The 22,174-nt window shown below is 37.1% G+C and overlaps 5 protein-coding genes across 11 annotated transcripts; 2 read left to right on the top strand and 3 right to left on the bottom strand.

Moving 5' to 3' along the window:
- Positions 1 to 35: 35 nt before the first annotated feature.
- LOC125220981 (sex-determining region Y protein-like) lies at positions 36 to 2,828 on the top strand. Its single transcript, XM_048123105.1, has 3 exons — positions 36 to 42; positions 1,837 to 2,354; positions 2,418 to 2,828. Exons 1-3 carry the CDS (start codon positions 36 to 38, stop codon positions 2,826 to 2,828), a joined length of 936 nt encoding a protein of 311 aa, XP_047979062.1.
- Positions 2,829 to 5,059: 2,231 nt separating this feature from the next.
- On the bottom strand, positions 5,060 to 9,609 carry LOC125222745 (dihydrolipoyllysine-residue succinyltransferase component of 2-oxoglutarate dehydrogenase complex 2, mitochondrial-like). Of its 7 annotated transcripts, none has more exons than XM_048125529.1 (15): positions 9,588 to 9,609; positions 9,283 to 9,354; positions 9,092 to 9,166; positions 8,758 to 8,815; positions 8,638 to 8,665; positions 8,233 to 8,303; positions 7,850 to 7,927; positions 7,696 to 7,751; positions 7,432 to 7,476; positions 7,073 to 7,342; positions 6,891 to 6,985; positions 6,314 to 6,404; positions 6,128 to 6,238; positions 5,566 to 5,760; positions 5,060 to 5,477 (listed from the first exon to the last, which is right to left on the bottom strand). In XM_048125529.1, the coding sequence occupies exons 2-15, from the start codon at positions 9,331 to 9,333 to the stop codon at positions 5,286 to 5,288; spliced, it is 1,416 nt and encodes a 471-aa protein (XP_047981486.1). In that variant the 5' UTR covers positions 9,334 to 9,354; positions 9,588 to 9,609; the 3' UTR covers positions 5,060 to 5,285. The 7 variants fall into 7 exon arrangements, with proteins under 7 accessions (XP_047981486.1, XP_047981488.1, XP_047981482.1 ...); XM_048125531.1 differs by having other exon boundaries at positions 9,283 to 9,357; positions 9,588 to 9,602; XM_048125525.1 differs by lacking the exon at positions 9,588 to 9,609 and adding an exon at positions 9,469 to 9,552 and having other exon boundaries at positions 9,283 to 9,357.
- A 943-nt stretch (positions 9,610 to 10,552) lies between these two features.
- LOC125218970 (ABC transporter I family member 20) lies at positions 10,553 to 13,276 on the bottom strand. The gene is made up of 7 exons (XM_048120798.1): positions 12,991 to 13,276; positions 12,781 to 12,914; positions 12,350 to 12,469; positions 11,411 to 11,506; positions 11,177 to 11,329; positions 11,027 to 11,104; positions 10,553 to 10,916 (listed from the first exon to the last, which is right to left on the bottom strand). The coding sequence occupies exons 1-7, from the start codon at positions 13,160 to 13,162 to the stop codon at positions 10,713 to 10,715; spliced, it is 957 nt and encodes a 318-aa protein (XP_047976755.1). The 5' UTR covers positions 13,163 to 13,276; the 3' UTR covers positions 10,553 to 10,712.
- Positions 13,277 to 16,661: 3,385 nt separating this feature from the next.
- Positions 16,662 to 17,933, bottom strand: LOC125220980. The gene has a single exon (XM_048123104.1). It carries the CDS (start codon positions 17,931 to 17,933, stop codon positions 16,662 to 16,664), a length of 1,272 nt encoding a protein of 423 aa, XP_047979061.1.
- A 1,335-nt stretch (positions 17,934 to 19,268) lies between these two features.
- LOC125224233 (galactinol synthase 2-like) lies at positions 19,269 to 20,714 on the top strand. The gene is made up of 2 exons (XM_048127596.1): positions 19,269 to 19,747; positions 19,839 to 20,714. Exons 1-2 carry the CDS (start codon positions 19,412 to 19,414, stop codon positions 20,490 to 20,492), a joined length of 990 nt encoding a protein of 329 aa, XP_047983553.1. The 5' UTR covers positions 19,269 to 19,411; the 3' UTR covers positions 20,493 to 20,714.
- Positions 20,715 to 22,174: the final 1,460 nt, after the last annotated feature.

The following is a 22,174-nucleotide window of genomic DNA, read 5'->3' as shown; positions in this document are numbered from 1 at the left end:
GAGTTTTATAAAAATATCTGTTGAATTGTGTGAAAATGAATGGTGTGGTGGTGAGGACACATTGAAATGCAGAAATTCGCAATATAAATAAACAATAGATCACAACACCTAGGCAGAGAAACAAAACCAATGGCTAATTTGGAAATTGGAGGCGTCGCAATATTTGTTTTGGATCGATTTTCTATCTTCGAGAAGGTTCAAAATGGCCACAAAACATGCTCTTTCACACTATACGGCGATAGTGTATCTATAAATAAACAAACATTGAGTGATAAATGAAGAAAGAGGGCGTGTTAATTGAATGCATGTACTATTGTTTTTGCTAAATGGAAATACGAAAAGGGCCAAATTTTGTATAAGAAGCCGGAAAAGTAATGCTTTTAGAAGTGTTAATACTCATCTTTCAGATTATTTAACAATATTGAACAACGTAACATTCATTATTGGCTGAATAATAAAAAATATCACTGCAAACAATTACTCCGTGTATTCCACTACAAATGATTGATATTCTTTTTTTTTTTCGTTACACTATAAAGCGATCGGTTTTCAATTTTAGCAAAAAGAATACATTCATTCTATCTTATTCTCTATTGAATTCTCTATCTTACGTTATTCTCTCTCCACTTAACTTAATAAATTTCTTAAATCTCATGCACAAAAAATAATAATCACTTAATAGTGAGGCGGGGGAAGTAAAACAAGGCTAGTTCGTTGGATAAAATATTAGAAAAACATTCAAGTCAATTACTCTCAACTTCTAGAATTTTGTGAGTTTAGCTACTTAGACCATTTCTAACCATACACCAAAATCCATTTTTAATGTAAAAATGATATCCAAAAATACATCAAACTTAAACCCATTTTTGAGTTTTTCTACGGAACAACACCAAAATTTTACTATATGAGATATTGCAATTCGTCCATTATTATTTTTATTTATTTAGTGCGAATTAAAACATGAACAACAAATTACAATAACAAATGAAGATGCTCTCTAGAATATTTGACTTGATATGTCGCTATAAAGAATGAAAATGCTCATCTAGAACTTCGAAATGCGCTAGTTGCTAGTTGATAATTCGTGGGAACAATACCCAAATCTTGATGAAATTACAGAAACTGGGACTGCAATCTTGATGAAATTCACTCGCTTCACTCTAATTGTATTGACTTATCACAGTTGCTCAGCTCATTGTTCCAGTCGATAAACCGAATCCAAACAAATACCATTACAACAACTATCTCCTGTGAGCTCAACTGCTCAAGTATTTGCACTTCAACCCTCGGTCTCTTTCAATATTCATTAAGCTTCCACATGCTCAACATAATTTAAAATTACAAAAGTTCAATTTTTATAATTATTTCATTAGTATAACATTTTTCAACACTTGCATGTATTGATTTTAATGAAGTGATTTTGAAATATACTCCATTAGTTTAGAAGATTAGATTATATGATAATGTGACCCTAAATATATACTTTTGACAAAAAATTGTCAAAAGTATATATTTAGGGTCAATTTATGGAGTACATTTTTATTAATGTACATATAAGATTGAATTTCGTGCAATTTTATTGATTGATTAGCCTACAACTTAATTATAGAAATATTCAAATTCATTTCAGCTAAATAAAAATCATCAACACAAACTAATTAAATTGCCACAATATTCAAATTGATTTCACAAAAATTTTATGTCAAATTAACTTCAAACATTTAATGAAACACGTATTACTATGTCAAGAAATTAATAGCCTTTATTTATTTGAAGCTATTACAATGATAATCAACTAAACTTTTATTTAAAAATACTATGCTTTTGACTTTAAAGGGCATTATCATGACCATGGTGTTTTGGAGAATGATCATGACCACAATGACTTGGAGGATAAGCATTTTGAGCAGGGGCAGGAGCATGATCATGATTTGGAGAATGAGCATGTTGAAGAGCAGGGGCAGGAGCATGATCATAGTATTTTGGAGAATGGGCATGTTGAGGAGCAGAGGCAGGAGCATGACCATGGTGTTTTGGAGAATCAGCATGACCATTGTGTCTTGGAGAATCAGCATGTTGAGGAGCAGGAGCAGGAGCATGATCATGATGTTTTGGAGAATGAGCATGTTGAGGAGCCGGGGAAGGAGCATGATCATGGTGTTTTGGAGAATGAGCATGTTGAGGAGCCGGGGAAGGAGCATGATCATGGTGTTTTGGAGAATGAGCATTTTGAGGAGCAAGGACAGGAGCATGACCATGGTGTTTTGGAGCATGAACATGTTGAGGAGCAGGGGCAGGAACATGTTGAGGAGCAGGGGCAGGAGCATGATCATGATGTTTTGGAGAATGAGCATGTTGAGGAGCAGGAGTAGGAGCATGATCATGGTGTTTTGGAGAATGAGCATGTTGAGTGGCAGGGGCAGGAGCATGACCATGGTGTTTTGGAGAATCAGCATGACCATTGTGTCTTGGAGAATGATCATGTTGAGGAGCAGGGGCAGGAGAATGATCGTGATGTTTTGGAGAATGATCGTGATGTTTTGGAGAATGATCATGTTGAGGAGCCGGGGAAGGAGCATGATCGTGATGTTTTAGAGAATGAGCATGTTGAGGAGCCGGGGAAGGAGCATGATCATGGTGTTTTGGAGAATGAGAATGTTGAGGAGCCGGGGCAGGAGCATGATCATGGTGTTTTGGAGAATGAGCATGTTGAGGAGCCGGGGCAGGAGCATGATCATGGTGTTTTGGAGAATGAGCATGTTGAGGAGCCGGGGCAGGAACATGATCATGGTGTTTTGGAGAATGAGCATGTTGAGGAACCGGGGTAGGAGCATGATCATGGTATTTTGGAGAATGAGCATGTTGAGGAGTAGGGACAGGAGCATGACCATGGTGTTTTGAAGAATGAGCATGTTGAGGAGTCGGGGCAGGAGCATGATCATGGTGTTTTGGAGAATGAGCATGTTGAGGAGCTGGGGTAGGAGCATGATCATGGTGTTTTGGAGAATGAGCATGTTGAGGAGCAGGGACGAGAGCATGACCATGGTGTTTTGGAGCATGAGCATGTTGAGGAGACGGGGTAGGAGCATGATCATGGTGTTTTGGAGAATGAACATGTTGAGGAGCATGGTGTTTCGGAGAATGAGCACGTTGAGGAGCAGGAGCATGACCATGATATCTTGGAGGATGAGCATGTTGGTCGTGTTCATGGTGGTGAGGAGGATGAGCGTGGTGGGCATGTGGAGATGGAGCATGGTGATGAGGAGAATAGGCGTGGTGGGCATGAGGAGATGGGGCATGGTGACTAGGAGGATGACTATGATGAGCATGAGGAGATGGAGCATGGTGATGGTGGTGGCCGTGGTGGGAAGGAGGGCAAACATACTCATGTTTGTGGTGAGGAGAGGGAGCATGATGGTGGTGGTGATGCTTGATTTGTGAACCAATATTCAACATCACGCCACCTTCTAGTTCACGAGCAAGAGAAGGGGTATTAGTAATAGCCAAGAGCCCAAAAAACAACACAAGACCATGGACATTTGACATTTTTGTTTGTTAATTTGCTATGTTGCTTGAGAAATTAGTAATGCATGCATTGCTTTATATATGAGTTAATGTCTTAATTTTCCACTATTGTTGCCCTTAATTTTAGATACCTTTCGTTTTTGGAAAATTTGACTCATAGAGTAAGATTTATAATTTTATTATTTTAATTTCTAAATATAAAATGAGATTAACATATTTGGATTGCAGATCTTAACTTATTTAGAGCAAAATACATAATTTCTATTAATTAGTTTGTTGTATTCCAGTCAATAAGCTTGATGGCCAATGATATCCTATTATCATTTAATGGCTAACATTAATTAAATTTCCCAAAACAAATGTATTTTCCTATAATATTGTTGAAAAACATTCAATTCGCGATAGACCATATATAGTTATTTAGATCTTTTATATATATAAAAAAAAAGATAAAATTAATTGACTCCTTTTTTTATATTGATGGCTTTAAATCCATCGAATTTGGTGTAATAGTTTATGTTATAATCCTCCCATTCTTTCATTTTTTTTGTCGTAAATTAATCAGATAACATTCCATTTAATAATATATATATATATATATATTTAATTTGATGTAGGTAATAAGAGATATCATGGTTCATTATTGCTAAAACTTTTTTTATTAAACAAAAGTCATTTATTTTCAAATTATAATTATTAGTTTTGTAAAAATTAGTACTATATTTTTTGAATAAAAGTTATTATATTTAGATAAAGATATTACTATTATTTTATTGAGTAAAGGTATATTTATTCTTTATAAGTAAATATTATTTTTCCAATGAATAAAAGTTGGAGTATTATTTTAATAAATAAAATCCAGTAGTATTATTTTGATGTACAAAAGCTATTGTTCTAATTATTAAGGTTACTATTGTTACTGACAAGAGTTCACTGTTTTTTGCTGATAAAATTTATCATTCTAATGTATAAAAGTTATTATTCAAATAAAACTTATTGTTCTTGGAAAATTTGACTCATAGAATAAGATTTATGATTTCATGAATTTAATTTCTAAATAAAAAATAAGATAAACATATTTGGATTGCGGATCTTAACTTATTTACAGCAAAATACATAATGCCTATTAATTAGTTTGTTGTATTCAGTTCAAATAAGTTTAATAGTCAATGATATCCTATTACTACTATCATTTAATGGCTAACATCAATTTAATTTCCCGAAACAAATGTATTTTCCTATAATACTGTTGAATATTCAAATTATTGTTCATATAAGTAGAAGTTAGAGAATTATTTATGAGAATAAAAGTTTATTATTTTTATAGATAAAAGTGATATTTGTCCTTTAACAATACACGGTATATTATAAAATAAATATGCCTGAATGGAAGGCTTATACATACAAATTCTTGATCTACTTACTTTCAGGTTAATTATGCTATTTACTAATTCAATATAAGACTTTCCAACACAAAAATCAGGGTAGTAAACCAAAATACAGCATGATCAATCATTTATAGAACAGAATCATGTAGGTGCAAAAAAATAAATTAAACGGTTTTAACTTTGGCAATTTTCAACAATCAAGCACCGTAGACAATAAATACTCTTTCCAAATTCGGACACGGGTGGCCGCATGCAAAGGCCACACAATCTTCGTTCAAAGACGGAAGCAATTAACTGCAAAAAAACTTTCAATATTGTGCATTTATTTTGCCAACTCAAACTCATGGATGCGCATCAACATCCACAGTTGCATTATACATCCAACAGCAATCTGCGTGGGTCTTCCACCACATCTTTGATTCTTCTCAAGAAGAACACTGCCTCTCTCCCATCAATCAGCCTATGGTCATATGTGAGTGCAATGTACATCATGGGTCTCGGAACTATGTTGCCTCCAACCACCATAGGGCGGCTCACTATCGAGTGCATCCCCAGGATAGCAGACTACAATTTCAAGCCAAGGAGGAACCGCTCAATCACTAAATGAATATAAAGAAGAACCAACATATCAAAAAACAGAAGAGGCACATACCTGGGGAGGATTGATGATGGGAGTACTCAGAAGACTTCCATATACACCACCATTCGATATGGTAAACGTTCCCCCAGCCATCTCATCAATTGATATACTGCCATCATTGGCTTTCTTAGCCAGGTTATTAATCGCCTTCTCAACCTCTGCAAAATTCATGTTTTCCGCATTCCGTAGAACCGGAACAACAAGACCCTGACGAAATATAGAAATTGCTCCAAATAAGTGATTGAGAAACCTTACAAATTTGCATAGCTACCAAAAGGTATATGAGGGAAGTCAAGTCAAGTCCGTTAATTTTTGCAGAAGCCAATCAAAGCTAGCTTTTCTCATTACATGATAAAACACAAAAACTCCCTAACAAGATTATGTGTGGAAATATAAAAGGTGTTATATCCATATATGAAAAAGATTCTGTCTATTCACACTCCTATGTCCATGGAAGTAAATTACCATTGATCCTACTTCATATGTCCATGTAAGCTGTGTACTTCATTAAATATTTCAAAGTTTTGTCTCCAAGTAAATATCTTAAAATAAGAAGTAAATGCGGGCATCTTGCCTTGGGGGTGCCAACAGCTATGCTAATATCTACATAATCTCTGTAAATGATATCATCCCCATCAATAACGGCATTCACTATTGGCTGCTTCTGCAGAGCACTTATTGCTGCCTGAAATAAAAATTTAACAGGTTGGGTAACATTAAACATGCATACGAATATAAACCTGTATTAATTCAAGCATACTTTTACAAATCCGGACATTAGACCCAGCTTCACACCATGTTTTTCAGCAAAAGCATCCTTGTAGTCAGAACGAAGCTTCATCAAATTCGTCCTGATAAAAAACAAAATAGATGTCTAACTGTCAGAGATGTACCATGATAATCATATGGTATAAAAATTCTAGATTTCATAAAGGGTAATAAGCAACAAATTGATAAATATTCCGAATATTGTTGGATGCCATAATATCGGGATTTATAAGACTTGAAAAAAATACCAAATGCCAACTGAGAAATATCAGTCACAATTTTGTCTACTGACAAGGGTGAAACAGCTCAAATAAATGCATCCATACAAAATTGGTTAAACTCCAGATATAAACAGGAAAAAAAAAGCATGATGATGAACCAGCAAAATAACTAACTGGTGAGTAACCAGCAGAATGGAATGTCAAAAGCTACCTTCATTTTTGTTTTAGCCAAAACAAAACGACATGATTGACTAAACCACAAAGGTAACAGAAATCACAAATATCTGAGCAGACCTATATCCTCTTTAATCGAGCAAATCAAAACCACATGGAGATGAATAAACTCACATGTCAACTTCATTGAATGTTGTCAGCAATGCGAATGTGTTTTGGGAATCCTTCAATCGTGTAGCAACTCTTTTCCTAAGTCTTGTCATAGGCACCTGCACCAGAGCATATAATGTTACAATCTCCACTTGTGAAAAAATATATAATAGCATCAGCCAAATACATGGAAACTTTGGTCATACACGTCTCTCCCTTTCTTTAGGGGGCAGCTGGGGCTCAGTAGCAGAATGTTTGGGAGGAGGAGGTCCTTTAGGCTTTTCTACAGCGGGTTTCGTCTCAACTTTAGGTGCTGGCTTCTCCTTTTTCTCTTCAGCAGCAGGTGCCGGTGTAGAAGGAGATTTTTCAGAGGGTTTCTCATCAGAAGGTGCAACATGAGTCGCACCCTCACCAGATTTTGATATTATAGCAACCTTGGTACCAGGTTCTACAGTATCTCCTTCCTTAGCTACAAACTATTAGCAGACAAAAGAAAAATAACATCAAGGCCAAAGTAACAAAACAGAGAATTAGACTAATTACTATTCCAATTATGAAATTTCACCTCCTTGATCACCCCTGCTTCAGGACTATTCACATCAATGGTGACCTGGAATCATGAGCAACCAAATAGAAAACGTAAGATAAGAGCCTTGGAGAAGAATCTTAAGTATATAAAAAGTTTCTTCTCTTAGCTCTGGATAAGCAACATAATATTAAGCTGCAAACACAAGTCACATTAACATCCAGAATCATCAATAGCAGATGATGATTCTGCAGCAGGAAATGGTCGAGAAATATTCTAAGTTCACTGTTATTAAAGGAGTACCTTGTCTGTTTCAATCTGAGCTATTGGCTCATCCACTTCAACTCTATCCCCAGGTTCTGCTCAAAACAGCAATCAGTTGAAAAGTAAACATCCGATTAACATTAAGAGGCTAATAACTTTTGTGAAAACATTCGGCATAGATAAAGAAACATACTTTTCAAGAATGTTGCCAAAGTGCCATCAGTTATTGATTCACCCATAAAAGGGACAACAGCTTCAAAAACATCACCATCTGCTTATACATCAATAAGATGAGCAAGTTACAAGCATGAATCTAAAATGAATAAAGTAATAAATAAATACATTGAATGTGTCTCCGAGCAATCTGCATAGCTATAGCCAATCTTAATTCTGATATCATATGCGATTCGATCAATAATTTCAATAGCGAACACTTAAACGATCAAAGGCCATAGTGCAAATGAGATAATGAAACCAGCATTGCAGATCAAACCCGCATGTACTAATTCTAGAAGAGGAAAACACCTATGATTCACCAATAAGCATTATTTAGTGCCACCAAAGTAGATACCATACCACTGTCAGAACTGAATGACCTACTCCAAGTCTGTAAAGTCACATTTTTCAGGGAACTGTCCAGTGCTTCCCTGCAAACAAAACAAAAAAAAAAACAGATCCATCTGAGGTGAATTTTCAGTAGAATGTATACAATTTGTGCCTTTTCAGTTAATCAAATGATATGAAGGTCAAGCAACAACATTCCACTAGATCTTGAGGCTACTTCACGATGCTGGCAGTCTCCATGATATAATCACCATGTCCAATAGTATAAATTTCTTATTCCACAATTGGAACAGTTTGCTAGAATTAATCTCTTTATTTGGTACATGCTAATCCCATTTTATCCTACTATTCATCATAAAGTAAAATCTACGCAATGTATGAAAACCTGTTAAATGTATATGATATTGAACCACTGACCTTTTTGGCATCAGAGACATTGTTCGTCCTGTAAAAATATGATAGATAAATCGTTGGTGCAAATCCATCTAATGAGTAATTTGGTCTATGTAAGGGCAAAGAATAAGAAACTGCTCATACCAGCCAAAGGAAGGTGAGAAAATGCTCGAACATTGCCAAATCCCCTTACGCAATTAATCTGTTCAACATCTCAAACATAAGTGACAGTGACAGATATAGTCGAGACACCTCAATTCCGAAATCAAACACAATTAAATAGCAAACATCATAGCAAGTTAGCAACCAGATACAGTTTCTTCATCCGCAATTACTTAAGTTATGAAAAGTATGAAGCAACTCATGGACAACCATTTCTACCAAAACAGGAGTAACAGGTGAAAGCAGAATATACATGCATGTATTCACATTTCTATGATGCTAGCATTTACCATTGAAAATTAAACCATCAAATTACCTCCTCTCCCACTGCAGAGCTCAGCAGGTGAGCAGATCCTGTAGGCTTAAGCTTGTAAAATGATTTTCCGTAAACCTACTCAAAGAAATGCACAAGTGATTACCGACACGCATATTTTCCCACCAGCAAAACAGAATATCATTGAGAAATTACATGCGCGTAGATATAGTCAAAAGGTAGGAGGGATTTACCGAAGCAGATGAGGCGCCGGAAGCGGCTTTCCGCCTTAAAACACCTAACATGACGCCTTCGATCTGTTCGACCTGCTAAACGAACATAAAGATCCTTCAGGGAAAAAAAGCAGATATGATACGAGATTAAAATTAATAAAATCATCACCGCCAACCGAGGTAATAGATCTCAAATTAAGTGATTACGTGAATGCAAGGCGAAATCGAGAGAAGAGAGAATGTAATGTGATTAGGGTTTGATTATGTGAAGGTACAAGTACAGCGTGAAGGGAACAATTCTAAAAAAATACAGTAAGATCTTCTACCTTCGTTGTTGATTGACTTTCCAGAAGCGTAGAATGCGCCTCTTGAATAATTGCACTAAACAGAGCTTGGTCTTTGATTTAGGCTTGGGCTTGGGCTTATAATTGGGCTTGGGCTTGGGCTTTTGTATATGCACAGTCAGAATGATATATTCGAATGCGTTACCTTTAAATTTCACTTAAAACGAATAAACCACATTTCCCTTTACATTGCAAAACGCTAAATTATTTGAAGGATTTGCTAAAATATTTCAACACAAGTTTGATATTAAGTATTTTACACTTTTATTTTTTACCTAAAATGAATAAAACCCATTTTCCTTAGTTTGCAAAACTATAATTTATTTGAAGGATTTGCTAAAATATTTCAGACTAAGTTTGATATAGAATATTTTCTATTTTTTTTTTTCTAACTTGAAACCAACCAAGCTCCATTTAATTTGCAAAACCATAAATTATTTGATGGGTTTGCTAAAATAGTTTGAAAGAAGTTTGTAGTACTTCCTCCGTTCTATAATAATAGAGTCATTTTGTCATTTTGGTACGTTCCATAGTAATAGAGTTATTTCTCTTTTTAGTAAAAAATTCAACACATTTTTTCACATCTATTTTATTTTCTATTACTTTATTCTTTCTTCATCTCTATACTGTTTTCATTTTTCACTTTACTTAACTTATCTAACACAATTTTTTAATCTTTGTGCCAAAAATAAACGCATTTATTACTATGAAGCGGAGTGAGTATAAAGTATTTCACTTTCTTTTTTGACCTGAAACGAATAGTCCACTTTTCTTGTAACATGTCTCTCTCTCCCGTGCTCTCTAGCTAGGCCAAGGCATGTTCCATCGTTACCAGTCACCGTCATTTTATGGCACATCAGCGTTGATTTCCGCTAAATGAAGAAAGATGAGATAATTACGAATTTTTTGTTTGGTGATTCATAGTTCCTTTTTTTAAAACTGCGCAATTGACTAAAATTTAATTAAGTAAAAATACATATGTATACTATATTTTTATTTGGTACTTATAATGCTGCAATCAGCAAAACAATTTTGGAAAATAATATGATGAGGCCAACAAAGACACATCAAGCTCTAATAATACTCCTGGTAGTTTTGTGTTTCCTTTTATCTGAGGACCCTATTTGAGCTTAACACAAAATTCTCTTCTCCAGCAACAGTTGAGTTCAGCCTCCCAGCAGCCCACCCGTTATTTATCACACGGCTTCCTTCTACTTGTTTCTCATGTTCCGGCAGCCCCTTCGCCTTCCTCTCTTTCCTCCTCAGCCGCTCCTCGTCTCTCTCTTTCCTCAGCCAACGCTCCACAGTCCTCTGCAACGTCAATACCACAACATGAGCTTCAAGCTATTTCTTCAATCTTGAAGAATGCAAGGATTCTGATATCAATTAAATTTTGTATTTGTAGTTTAAGAGGAACTGACCATCAAGGATAGATTGCTAAGCTCCTTGATTTCATTTATTGGCGATGCGAGTTGCAACTTCCCTTGAGACACGTAAACCTGACAAGTATGATGGTTGAGAATTAGCTAGACTGAGAAGAGCTGAAGCAGACATGCTGGAATCAGACTTACAATGTGAGACGGCCAATCCTCAAGGCCATCGAAAATATGTGTAGCGTAGATGATTGTAGCTCCCCTCTCGTCACATTCCTTTTTCAGAAACTTTAGGAGATCGGCCCGAGCTAGAACATCTAAGTCGACTGTGATTTCATCGAGCAGAAGGACCTGACAGCATAGGGTTTAATGAAGCCTCTTCTCTATTAATTCATTAAAACAATTAGTTGTCAAAAAAGATCACAAACATACCTTGAATGTCTTTAGAAGACCCATACATATTTGAACTCTCCTTCTTTGACCATCAGATACTTTATGCATTCTCCATGACAGATCGATATCTAAAACCTACATCATGAGATACTAATTCATATTTCTCCTAGATCTCAGTATCTGGTTACTGGTCATCTAAGTATATGTGATCATTGAACAAAGACGGATCAATTCAAATAAAGTTAGTTCAGCACGACTAGCCTTGTGTTCGCATACACAATCTGCTCTTTATTTTCATTGCAGTGGCAAGCAAGAAACTATTGTGTGTAACTCCATAGATGCATTTGATTAAAGTCAGATACGTTATTATATTGATCAACTCACCGAGTCCACTTAGGTAACACGCCCTTGAAAAATGTTCGATCAAAATACTAAAACTGGGACTCTGTGGTCACTAAAAGGATAATCAGAACCTCACAAAAGCTTGGAAAATTGACCATAATAATCACAAGCTTCCTCATAGGCATTATCTAAGCCCTGGTGAATGACGAGTTATATGAATGTTCAAAAAAGAACTACGGCGTGCATTTCCATAGTCTCTCACTTTATACATCAAATAAAGGGTGTGCTGGTGCTTTTCAAGCTTCGTCTATGTTTTATTTAAATAGATAGAGAGCAGGATTCAATAGTTTTAACTTTTTTTCTTTGCTTTCAATGAATTAGATTTTTGATATGATTGACCAGATATGGTGTAATAGCAGTAAACAACAGTTGATTTGCTCAGTTCATTTATTTTGAAAACTAGCTAGGAAGAAATTTTCACATCAGCCACATTCTCTATCAAGGCAGTCATTTTGCAACTTTTAAGTGACAGACCAAATGCAAACATTTCAACTTTCAAGGCAGAAAAAATCAAGCAAAGACAGAAAATGTATTTAAGAATAAAGAGAAACAAAAAATCAAGGAAACACATTATACCTTTATCAGTTCATCTCGTCTTTTGGGATCGACACCTGCTACCCCGAAAATCATTTTATCAGCAGGCACATCCATTTGAATTGGAACCTCATAACCAGCAAAAGCAACTTCTCTCCTCCACTGGATAATTAAGCTTCCACAAATCAAAAACCAAGTACTTGCAAACGATTATCATTTGAGAAGTTGTTTTCTCTTCATTCTAGTCATAAATGTCTTGGAAATGGACAGTAATTGTACTAGTAGTACTTTTTAAGATCCTTCACTTGTTCTCATATTCCAAATTCCAAGAATTTCTCTCATAACATCTTTATCTAAAATGCAAATGCAGTTAAAAATTTCCTATCATACATCAAAACCAAATCCAACCTATGCAGATCAAGACTGAAGAAACGTAAAAATAATCCAGAAAATAAAATCGAAGAATGACAGACCTCGCCGCCAAGATAAGAAAGATCGCCTGAGGCGGTCAATGCGGTGTCGTGAAACGCCGATCTTCCCAAAACCCTAACAGTTTCCTGATCCACCATGTGCTTCCCTCCAATAATTTTCAAGATAGTCGTTTTCCCTAAATGCCCACCATGAAATTCAATTAAAAAAAATTGCAGGCAATCACGATTAACAGAAAGAGAGGGAGATAGAACCTGCGCCGTTGGAGCCGACGAGAAGGCAGCGGCTGCCGGCGAAGAGAGAGAGATTGAAATCCTGAATGAGAGGCTTTGCGCCGGGCGGAGGATGGCCGTCGATTCCCGGATAGGTGAATTTGAGGTTGGTGACCTGCACTGTAGGCTGAGACTTTTCCACCTCCACCGCCATAATTCCTTCGTTTTTCTGGTGTAGCTGTTTTTGTAGAGGTTGGAGTTTGGACAATGAAGGTTGGTAGACGCAATTTTGATGTCGTGGAGCGCTTCTTCTCTTCTCACTACGTTTAAACTTTATAGTTGGGCAGTTGGAATTAAACGCCGCAATATGTTTGATTCACAAATCTACACGTTGTGTCAAATAAATTTAAGAGGCTAAGAGTACTCCCAATGGCACTCCCTTATTTTTCCCTTATTTCTCCCTAACTCCTGCCACATCAGCGCCACATCAGCATCACATTTTATCCCCAGTTTTTAGCCAACTGCTACATTGGTTTCTCCCTTATTTCTCCCTTATTTCTCCCTAACTCAACATTTCATTTTTACATCATTATTTTTTATATTATTTAATTTTCCCTACAAATGTATTTAATAAATAGACTAATAATGAACAATTCATCGTTGTATTAATCATTGGAAAATATAATACAACGAGAAAAAAAAACTACAAATAAAAAACGCAAATAAACAAAGATTTAAAAAAAAAAAAAAAAAAAAACTAAGACGGAGGGGCCCAACGAGTGCATCCACTGCTCGTTTGCTTCATCCGTGTTGGGAATTTGTGAACTCGACTCTTTCCCCTTACCCTTACCCTTACCCGAGCGGGAATTTTTCTTCCAAAAGCTCATAATTTTTGGAAGATTGATGAAGATTGAAGATTGGGAGAAGAGATTGAAAATGGAGAGAATGAAGATTGTGGGTGATGAATGGAGGAAGTGGAGGAAATATTTATAGGGGTGGAATGTAAAATAGCCGTTGGGCCGAAAAAAAAAATAAATTAAATATCGCCGATTTATCGCCGAGCGTCGCCCACAGTGGCCGGCGATCGCTCGGCGATAATCCGGCGAAAAACGCCGCTTGGCGAAATAACGGTAAGATTATCGCCGATTTCACCACAACGGCCGGTGATAATCCGGCGATGTTCGGCGATTTTTTGCCGGATTTTCGCCACCCCCATTGGGAGTGCTCTGAGCTCAAAGGAATTAAAGTCGAAATTATCTCGTGAATTTTTGGGGTATTTGTTAGTAAGTATAGTAGTGCTGTTGTTATCTTATTTTAATTAATTCATAATTTGTAGATCCTATTTTGTAAGTAAGATAAGATGTAGTAGTAAGTAGCAGATTTAAGTTGCTCCAAACTTATTCAATTTTAATTTCTTTAAATTGATCTCGACCTTACTTCAAGAATGAAAATTAAAGAAATTGAGTAGGAGTATTAATTTAGCTTAGTACCAGAAAACACCAGTAATAGGCCCAAGCTTAAAAATCAAAAGCCCAATAAGAATGGAGCCCAATTACTGTAAAAAAACAAAAGCCGGATAAGAAATCTTATCCCTCTACGTTATATTTTGTCATTACAACATATTATCAGGATTAAAGTGTCTCCACCTTCTTTTTTTTTCAAAAACTCACAGAAAACAATATCAAGCCCTCCAATATAAAAAGTAATCAAGCCCATTTGAATTCTTCGTCCGCCTCATGAAGCAATTTTATCCACTGACCGGCCTGAATAAGAAATAGCAAAAAATTCAAAGCTCGACTATTTCAAGCTTGAAGTTTTGACATCTTGTATATTAATTATTATGTTTTAAATCAGAGATATAATTTTGATAGTATATTATTAATTTTAACTTTTTTTACCTAAAAAAGAAATCCGCTGCACAAAAAGTTAAAGGTTAAATATAGGTATCATATAAAGTTGTCAACAACAAACAATGTACTATAGGAGGAAAAAATTCAATGCGAGTCACTGTCACCACTCTATCTCTCCAATTCCAGAGATAAGTCGGCAACGAGGGTTGTTACTTAAACCAGACGTTGCAGGATTGAAGGAGGTCCCCACGTGGTGGAATCTGGTGCACCCACGTGAATCGCTAGATTAGAAATGGGCCCACCCCTGACACGCGGTATACATGCAGGGGAGCGGGATGTGGTCGGTGACGGTTGGTGGAGCTACGTCTATTTGCGCCTGCTTTTATGGAGCAGTTACCTTTCGTTTTCTTATCCCATTTCTTGTCCAAATTAGAGTAGTTGGTATTCAACTCTACAGTTTTACTTGTAAACTTGTGGACAAGCAAAAGAAATATACTTCTTAAACTTCCCTTCCGAAAATTGGCTTATGGAAAAACACGTATGTATACTTATGCTGGTCGAAAAGTTTGACACGAGCTAGCTGTTCTTTTGTAAAGTATGAAAGTGCTAAGTTTATGATTTTCAGATTAAAAATTGCTGTAATTTAAAGTTCTCATTATATCTTGAGAATAATCCTAATAGTACTACTCATGGAGAGTTATTTTTTTTTTGTAAGTATAGTACTTTTTGCTAATTTATAAATACTAGTAATATGAGTACTATGTATAGACCAAGGATGGCTACACTTATCTGTAGACTACACACTACTTTAATTTTAATTTTAATTTCAATAACTATCAAGGCAACACATGTTATTTTTAAACTGTCGAATTAATGGGGAAATAAGCCATATTTGTAATCAAAGGTTTAGGAATAAGCACTTTTGTATATTACTTATGAATCAAATGTATAGTGCTTTAATTGCAAATACTATGTTTAAATGGAGGTTTCAGAACTTTTTCTTTCTAATTCTGAAATTCATGCAAATAAATAATTGATGTTATAATAAGTAAATGTGTACCTTGGAGAATAACAAACATACTTCGGTTAGGGTACACATTTAACAAAATTAAGTACTTCGGTTAGGGTACACATTTTGTCATCCTCGAAAGTTTGCATTTACTTTTTTTTTTTTTTAATAAATAGATCTTATATTTCACTAGCTACTTTAATTTATAAATGCAGTGTGGATTGTTTCAGACTTTCAGCTATTCACCATTGTTCACCGCAACAGTAGATATATATATATAGAGTAAAAATAATAAGAACAATAATAAAAGTGAATAATTGAAAAGAAATGGAAATGGACAAGAAACAAGCTCATCTACAAATCCTAAAGACAAAAGATACCCTTGGAGTTATATAAAACAACTAGTACTAATAAACTCAAATTACCGATTTATACCTTAAATGGATATAGATCTATAAGATTATAAATTTTGGCCAAAATTTAGAGTATTTGTTTTACGAACTTTTAATTTAGTATTAAAAATCGTGAATTTAGTCTTTGTAAGAGCATCCACTATAGGTGGACACTTTTTGGTGGACAACTTTTTTTTTTTTTTGTCCATAGCCACTTTTTATTTGTCCATAGCCACAAAAAAAAGTGTCCGCAGCAATAGTGAACACTTTTTTTAGTCACATTTCACTTTATTTTATTTGTTTATATTTTAATTCAATTACAATTAAAATTATCGGACTAAAAATAATTAGAGAAAAACGGCTAATGCAATAAAATTAAAATTGAAAACTAAATTTTCATCGGATTAAAGTGAGGGGAAAATTACAACGAAAATTTGATCTACGGAAAATCACACATGTTCTTCACGCTACGCCGCCTCCCCTACGTGCCCAGACCTCTTCAATCAAATCGACCTGGAGTTGGTCATGTGTTGTGCTCCTGCGTATATCAGCGAAACGTTGGATCAGATATTCATTACTACGTGGTACACCCATCTGTATCGGCGCGGAGGCAACGCCGTGACTTGTACTTGCACCATCTTCCGGCGCCCAACGTTCTGCAGCAAATCCTTCATCTTCTATTATCATATTGTGCAATATGATACATGCTACCATAATATTCGCGACATCATCTTCGTGCCAAACTCGTGCCGGGCAGCGTAGAATGGCCCATCGCGCTTGGAGCACACTAAAAGCTCGCTCAACATCTTTCCTAGCGGCCTCTTGTTTTCGCGCAAAATATTGTCTCTTCGCTCCAGCCGGTTGGCGAAGTGTCTTGACGAATACGGGCCAACGAGGGTATATTCCATCTGCCAAATAGTATCCCTTGCGATACTGCGTGCCATTTGCTACAAAACTGATCTCTGGACCCTCTCCCCGGCACTCATTGAAGATAGGCGACGACTGCAGAACGTTGATGTCGTTGTTCGAACCTACAACACCGAAATACGCATGCCAGATTCGCAAACGGTAGTCAGCAACGGCTTCGAGGATCATCGACGGATGTTTCTGCTTGAAACCGGTAGTGAACCGGCCTTTCCACGCCACCGGGCAGTTTTTCCACTCCCAATGCATGCAATCAATGCTGCCCATCATCCCGGGGAAATTGTGCACCGCACCGTGCATATCTAGCAGTCTCTGGCACTCATCAGGGGTTGGCTTTCGTAGGAACTCCGGACCAAAGACTTCCCGAATGCCCTTACAAAACTGCCGGAGCACATTTAGACTAGTCGTCTCACCCATCTGTAGGTATTCGTCGAACATATCAGCCGGTCCGGCATAGGCAAGCTGTCTTATTGCAGAGGTGCATTTCTGCAAAGTAGACAGTCCGATCCGGCCAGTGCAATCACTCCGGAGCGTGAAACACTCGAACCGGTTCGCCAATGTCGTCGCTACATGGGTAAAGAGCGATCGCGACATTCTGAAACGCCGACGAAAAATCTCAGCCGGGTAACGAGGGTCAGCGCTAAAGTAGTCGGCCATAAGCCGCTCAGCCGCTCCGACATGGTCTCGTGGGATTGTCCGACGATGACGAATCTCACGAGGGATCGCCGCCGCCGCCTCATCCTCCTCGTCGGCCTCCCTCTGCACCTCTTGAATCAAAGAATTCCATGCTTGATTCCACAAATCATCCATAATTGAAAAAATTTTAGAGATAGAAAATTTGGATAGAAAGTAAAATGGGTGTGAACATGTGTGTGGAGAGAAGATGAAAATGGGAGAAATATTTATAAAAAAACCATTACAAATTCGAATTAAAAAAAAATAAAAAAAATATTCAAAACCGGCGACAGCTGCGGCGGTTTCGCCGCGCAATAGATAGGCGCGGCGGCCGCCGTGCTTTTCTCTCCTCCGGCCCGTCCTCGCCGCAATCGCGGCGAATGCCCGTCCGCCCCAACAAATTCGTCCGCCCCCGGGGCCCGGGGCGGACGCCTCCTCCGCTATAGCCCGCCGCGGCTAAGCCGCGAACGGGGCGGCCCGCGGCCGCCCCTATAGTGGATGCTCTAATGGATTTCTCACAAAATCGATTCATTGGAAATTCAGTACAAGAGATAAGTGCACCATTTCTGCAATCAAAGTTAAAGTTTGAGAGATACTACTAAATTAGACCAAAGTTATGATTTTAGGTATAATTAATTTTATTGAATCTCCTATTTAAAATATTTGCTACACAATTTGTCAAATAATACTAATTAGATTAATAAATATAATCACTTGGGATTTGAAATCCTAAACACTTAAAATATTGGATTACACACATTTCACATAATAAAAAAATTAAGTATGAAATGAATTGAGGAAATAATTAATTTTGTGAAAAAAAAATGATTTTATGGGAAATCCACTATAAAGTATAAATTCATGATTTTTATGATCAAATTTGAAGTTAATCTAAATATAAAATTTTGGTTAAAGTTTGTGAGTTTAGGAACTAATTTACTTTTAAATAAATTATTAATAAGCTCTAACACCGGTTTCTCAGTCAAATAAATAACTAAAAATGAAGTAATAGTACTCCTACTTAATTTGCAAAAGAAATTATAGAACAGCGAAATTGATAAGATGGGACCTAGTTGAATTGAAAAAATGAAACATTTAGCGTGGGAAGTTGGCACCAAAGTCCAAAATTCATGAATATACAATCAAGGCAGCTAAAGTGCTTTAGCCCTAATGACCGAGAGAATTACTCAATCACCACTAATTAATACTAAAGGATTATGAAAATGTTAGTATTAGGAAGCTGCTAGCATATCATGGTGGGCCCAATACAATATTTTTCACTTCCACCGCCCCTCCTATGATATAATCTATATTCTATACATCCTCACTCGAACTTTCACCGAAGCTAGAAGCATTCCACGCGTACGGCCCAGATTCATTTCTTATACAAACACTCTGTTTACCAAACACCTCTATCAACAATTCAAAACTAAATAATTTCACACTTTTTTCCCACCTCGATTCATCTAACATTTTGTACGCAAAAAACGTTACTCTCCATGAAATTCTATATAAAGCGACCACTCCCCTCATTCTAACTCAAACACACCAAACAAACAAACAAGCACAACACAAACACATCTCACTCTTGTTTTCCAAATCAAGAACAAAATATGGCACCAGAACTCATGAACCGTCCCTTGAATAGGGGTGCCTCCGGTCTGGCGAAGGCCGGCAGCCTCCCCAGCCGCGCTTACGTCACTTTCCTTGCCGGCAACGGCGACTACGTGAAGGGCGTGGTTGGGCTGGCCAAGGGCCTCAGGAAGGTCCGCACCATCTACCCTCTCGTGGTGGCTGTTCTCCCCGACGTCCCCGCCGAGCACCGCCGCATACTGGTGGACCAAGGCTGCATCGTCCGCGAGATCGAGCCCGTCTACCCGCCCGAGAATCAGACGCAGTTCGCCATGGCCTACTACGTCATCAACTACTCCAAACTCCGCATTTGGGAGGTAGAATCATTAATTTAATATTATTGTCACTTTCAAAATTTCAAATAATGTTAATTAATTCCTAATTAATACGAATCAATCAAATATGCAGTTTGTGGAGTACAGCAAGATGATCTACTTGGATGGAGACATCCAGGTGTTGGAGAACATCGACCATCTGTTCGACATGGAGAACGGCTATTTCTACGCGGTGATGGACTGCTTCTGCGAGAAGACGTGGAGCCACACGCCGCAGTTCCAGATCGGCTACTGCCAGCAGTGCCCGGACCGGGTGCAGTGGCCAGACTCCCTGGGCCCGAAGCCGGCAAAGTACTTCAACGCGGGAATGTTCGTGTTCGAGCCGAGCCTCCCGACGTACCACGACCTGCTGCAGACGCTGAAGGTGACGGAGGCGACGCCCTTCGCAGAGCAGGACTTCCTCAACATGTTCTTCCGCGACGTGTACCGCCCCATCCCCAACAACTACAACCTGGTGCTGGCGATGCTGTGGCGCCACCCGGAGAACGTGCGGCTAGAGGAGGTCAAGGTGGTGCACTACTGCGCTGCCGGGTCCAAGCCGTGGCGCTACACCGGCGAGGAGGAGAACATGGACCGCCAAGACATCAAGATGGTGGTGGATAAGTGGTGGGACATTTACAACGACCAGAGCCTCGACTACAAGGGCGAGGTCGCTGCTGCTGCACCTGAGCAGTTGATGCCGGTTCGCGCCGTGGTTCGCTATGTTCCAGCCCCTTCCGCCGCCTAACCATAAAGGCTAAAGCATTCCTATTTCTATTTTGGTTTTTGGAGTGTGAATTATATAGTTGGGCTTCAGATATTAGAGACGCCTAACAGAGGGAGATTACACTGTGTTTTCTTCCTTTTTAAGTAGTCTTATTCTTATTTTTTTCTTTTAATTCTGCTGCTCCCCATCTCACCTTTGTTGTAATTACTTCAAAATATATATAATACATACACTTTTAGAAAACCTCAAGTGTTCATTTTATTTTCACAATTTAGCAGGATGTGCACTAATATGACTTGACACTTGATTCTAACACTATTCGATGTTCTAGAAATATATATATGCGTTTTTATTAGAGACCTATTTCATCTACTGAAAACAGAAAATTTATCATAACAACCCCATGCCTTGAGTTGCAACTAATTAATTCCTAAATTGATTTTTTTATTCTTGACATTTCATTATCATTGAGATAAGTGCTTCTCGTGGGCCTAAAGAATGAGACGAGACAGAAATGTTTCTCTCTGGAGAAGGAAAAGTAAGAAATTCTTTTAAAAAATTACATCTGACCGCAACTTATTTTAAGAGAGAGGAAAAATGTGACAAAAACAATAGTATTAGTCAATTGCAAGGTTCATATTTAAAATGACGTACTATGGTTAATATATGTCTTAAATTTTCCATATATAGAGCTAGTCTAATATTTTGGACGCTCCAAATAGTAAATTAATCTATTTTTTGGACGGAGGAGCGTAGTATTCCTTTCGTCTCCAAAAAGTTTGAACTATTTCCTTTTTTATCCGTCCCTCAAAAATAAGAACTTTCTAATTTTGAAAAATTCAAACAACATATTACTCATACACATTATTTTATTTACAACTTATATCATTATCATTAACAACTTATATTATTATCAATAACAACTTTTTTCTTTATTTATTAAAATCCGTGACAAATTCATTGTTCATACTCTTTGAGGACGGAGGGAGTAGTATTTTATTAATCTACAATAAATTTGTCGCAATGTGGACAATATATTTTTAAAAATGACTGTAGTATAGGCGTAGTAAGAGTGCTATTTTATTTATTAGTAGATGAGTATTTAAAATAAAAATTGACAAATTTATCGCAGACCAATGGAAAAGAAAGTTGTGGCAAAATTTTGTGGATGTGTACTATTTTTATTTAATGTACACTATTAAAATAATCAAACTATAGCTTTACATTACAACTCCAACCGACATGACGCCATATACCTATGTAGTCAATAAATAGTACTTTCAATACAAAAGCATGATTCATCAACTACTAAATCGTAGTAGCAGTTTTTTTATTAAGAAGAAGATAATCGTGGCGTTTTAATAATTTAAAACCATGCTCTGTAATAGTCAGCTACTTCTGGACACTGCCCATTTTTTCTAATTAAACATTAATCCCAATTAATTACTTAACCCAGTTGTAACGCCGTTAATAGGTGTATTGCAATAGTCAAAGATGTAGCAAAACGCCAAAACAAAAAGAAGACCAACTAATTAACGACCAACAAAATCTAATGACGTGAAAGAGAGATCTAAATTCAACTGGGACACGTGTGCAGATTTGAGGACCAAATCTTAACTGCTAAAACCAGAGATTTCTTCTACGCGTAATGAGTGGGGACCAACCAATCGCCACGTGCCTTCTGTTTAATTAATTCAAACCCC

The sequence above is a fragment of the Salvia hispanica genome, chromosome 4 (genome assembly GCF_023119035.1).
Source record: "Salvia hispanica cultivar TCC Black 2014 chromosome 4, UniMelb_Shisp_WGS_1.0, whole genome shotgun sequence".
Taxonomy (NCBI): Eukaryota; Viridiplantae; Streptophyta; class Magnoliopsida; order Lamiales; family Lamiaceae; genus Salvia; species Salvia hispanica.
This window is presented reverse-complemented; position numbering and strand designations above follow the sequence as displayed.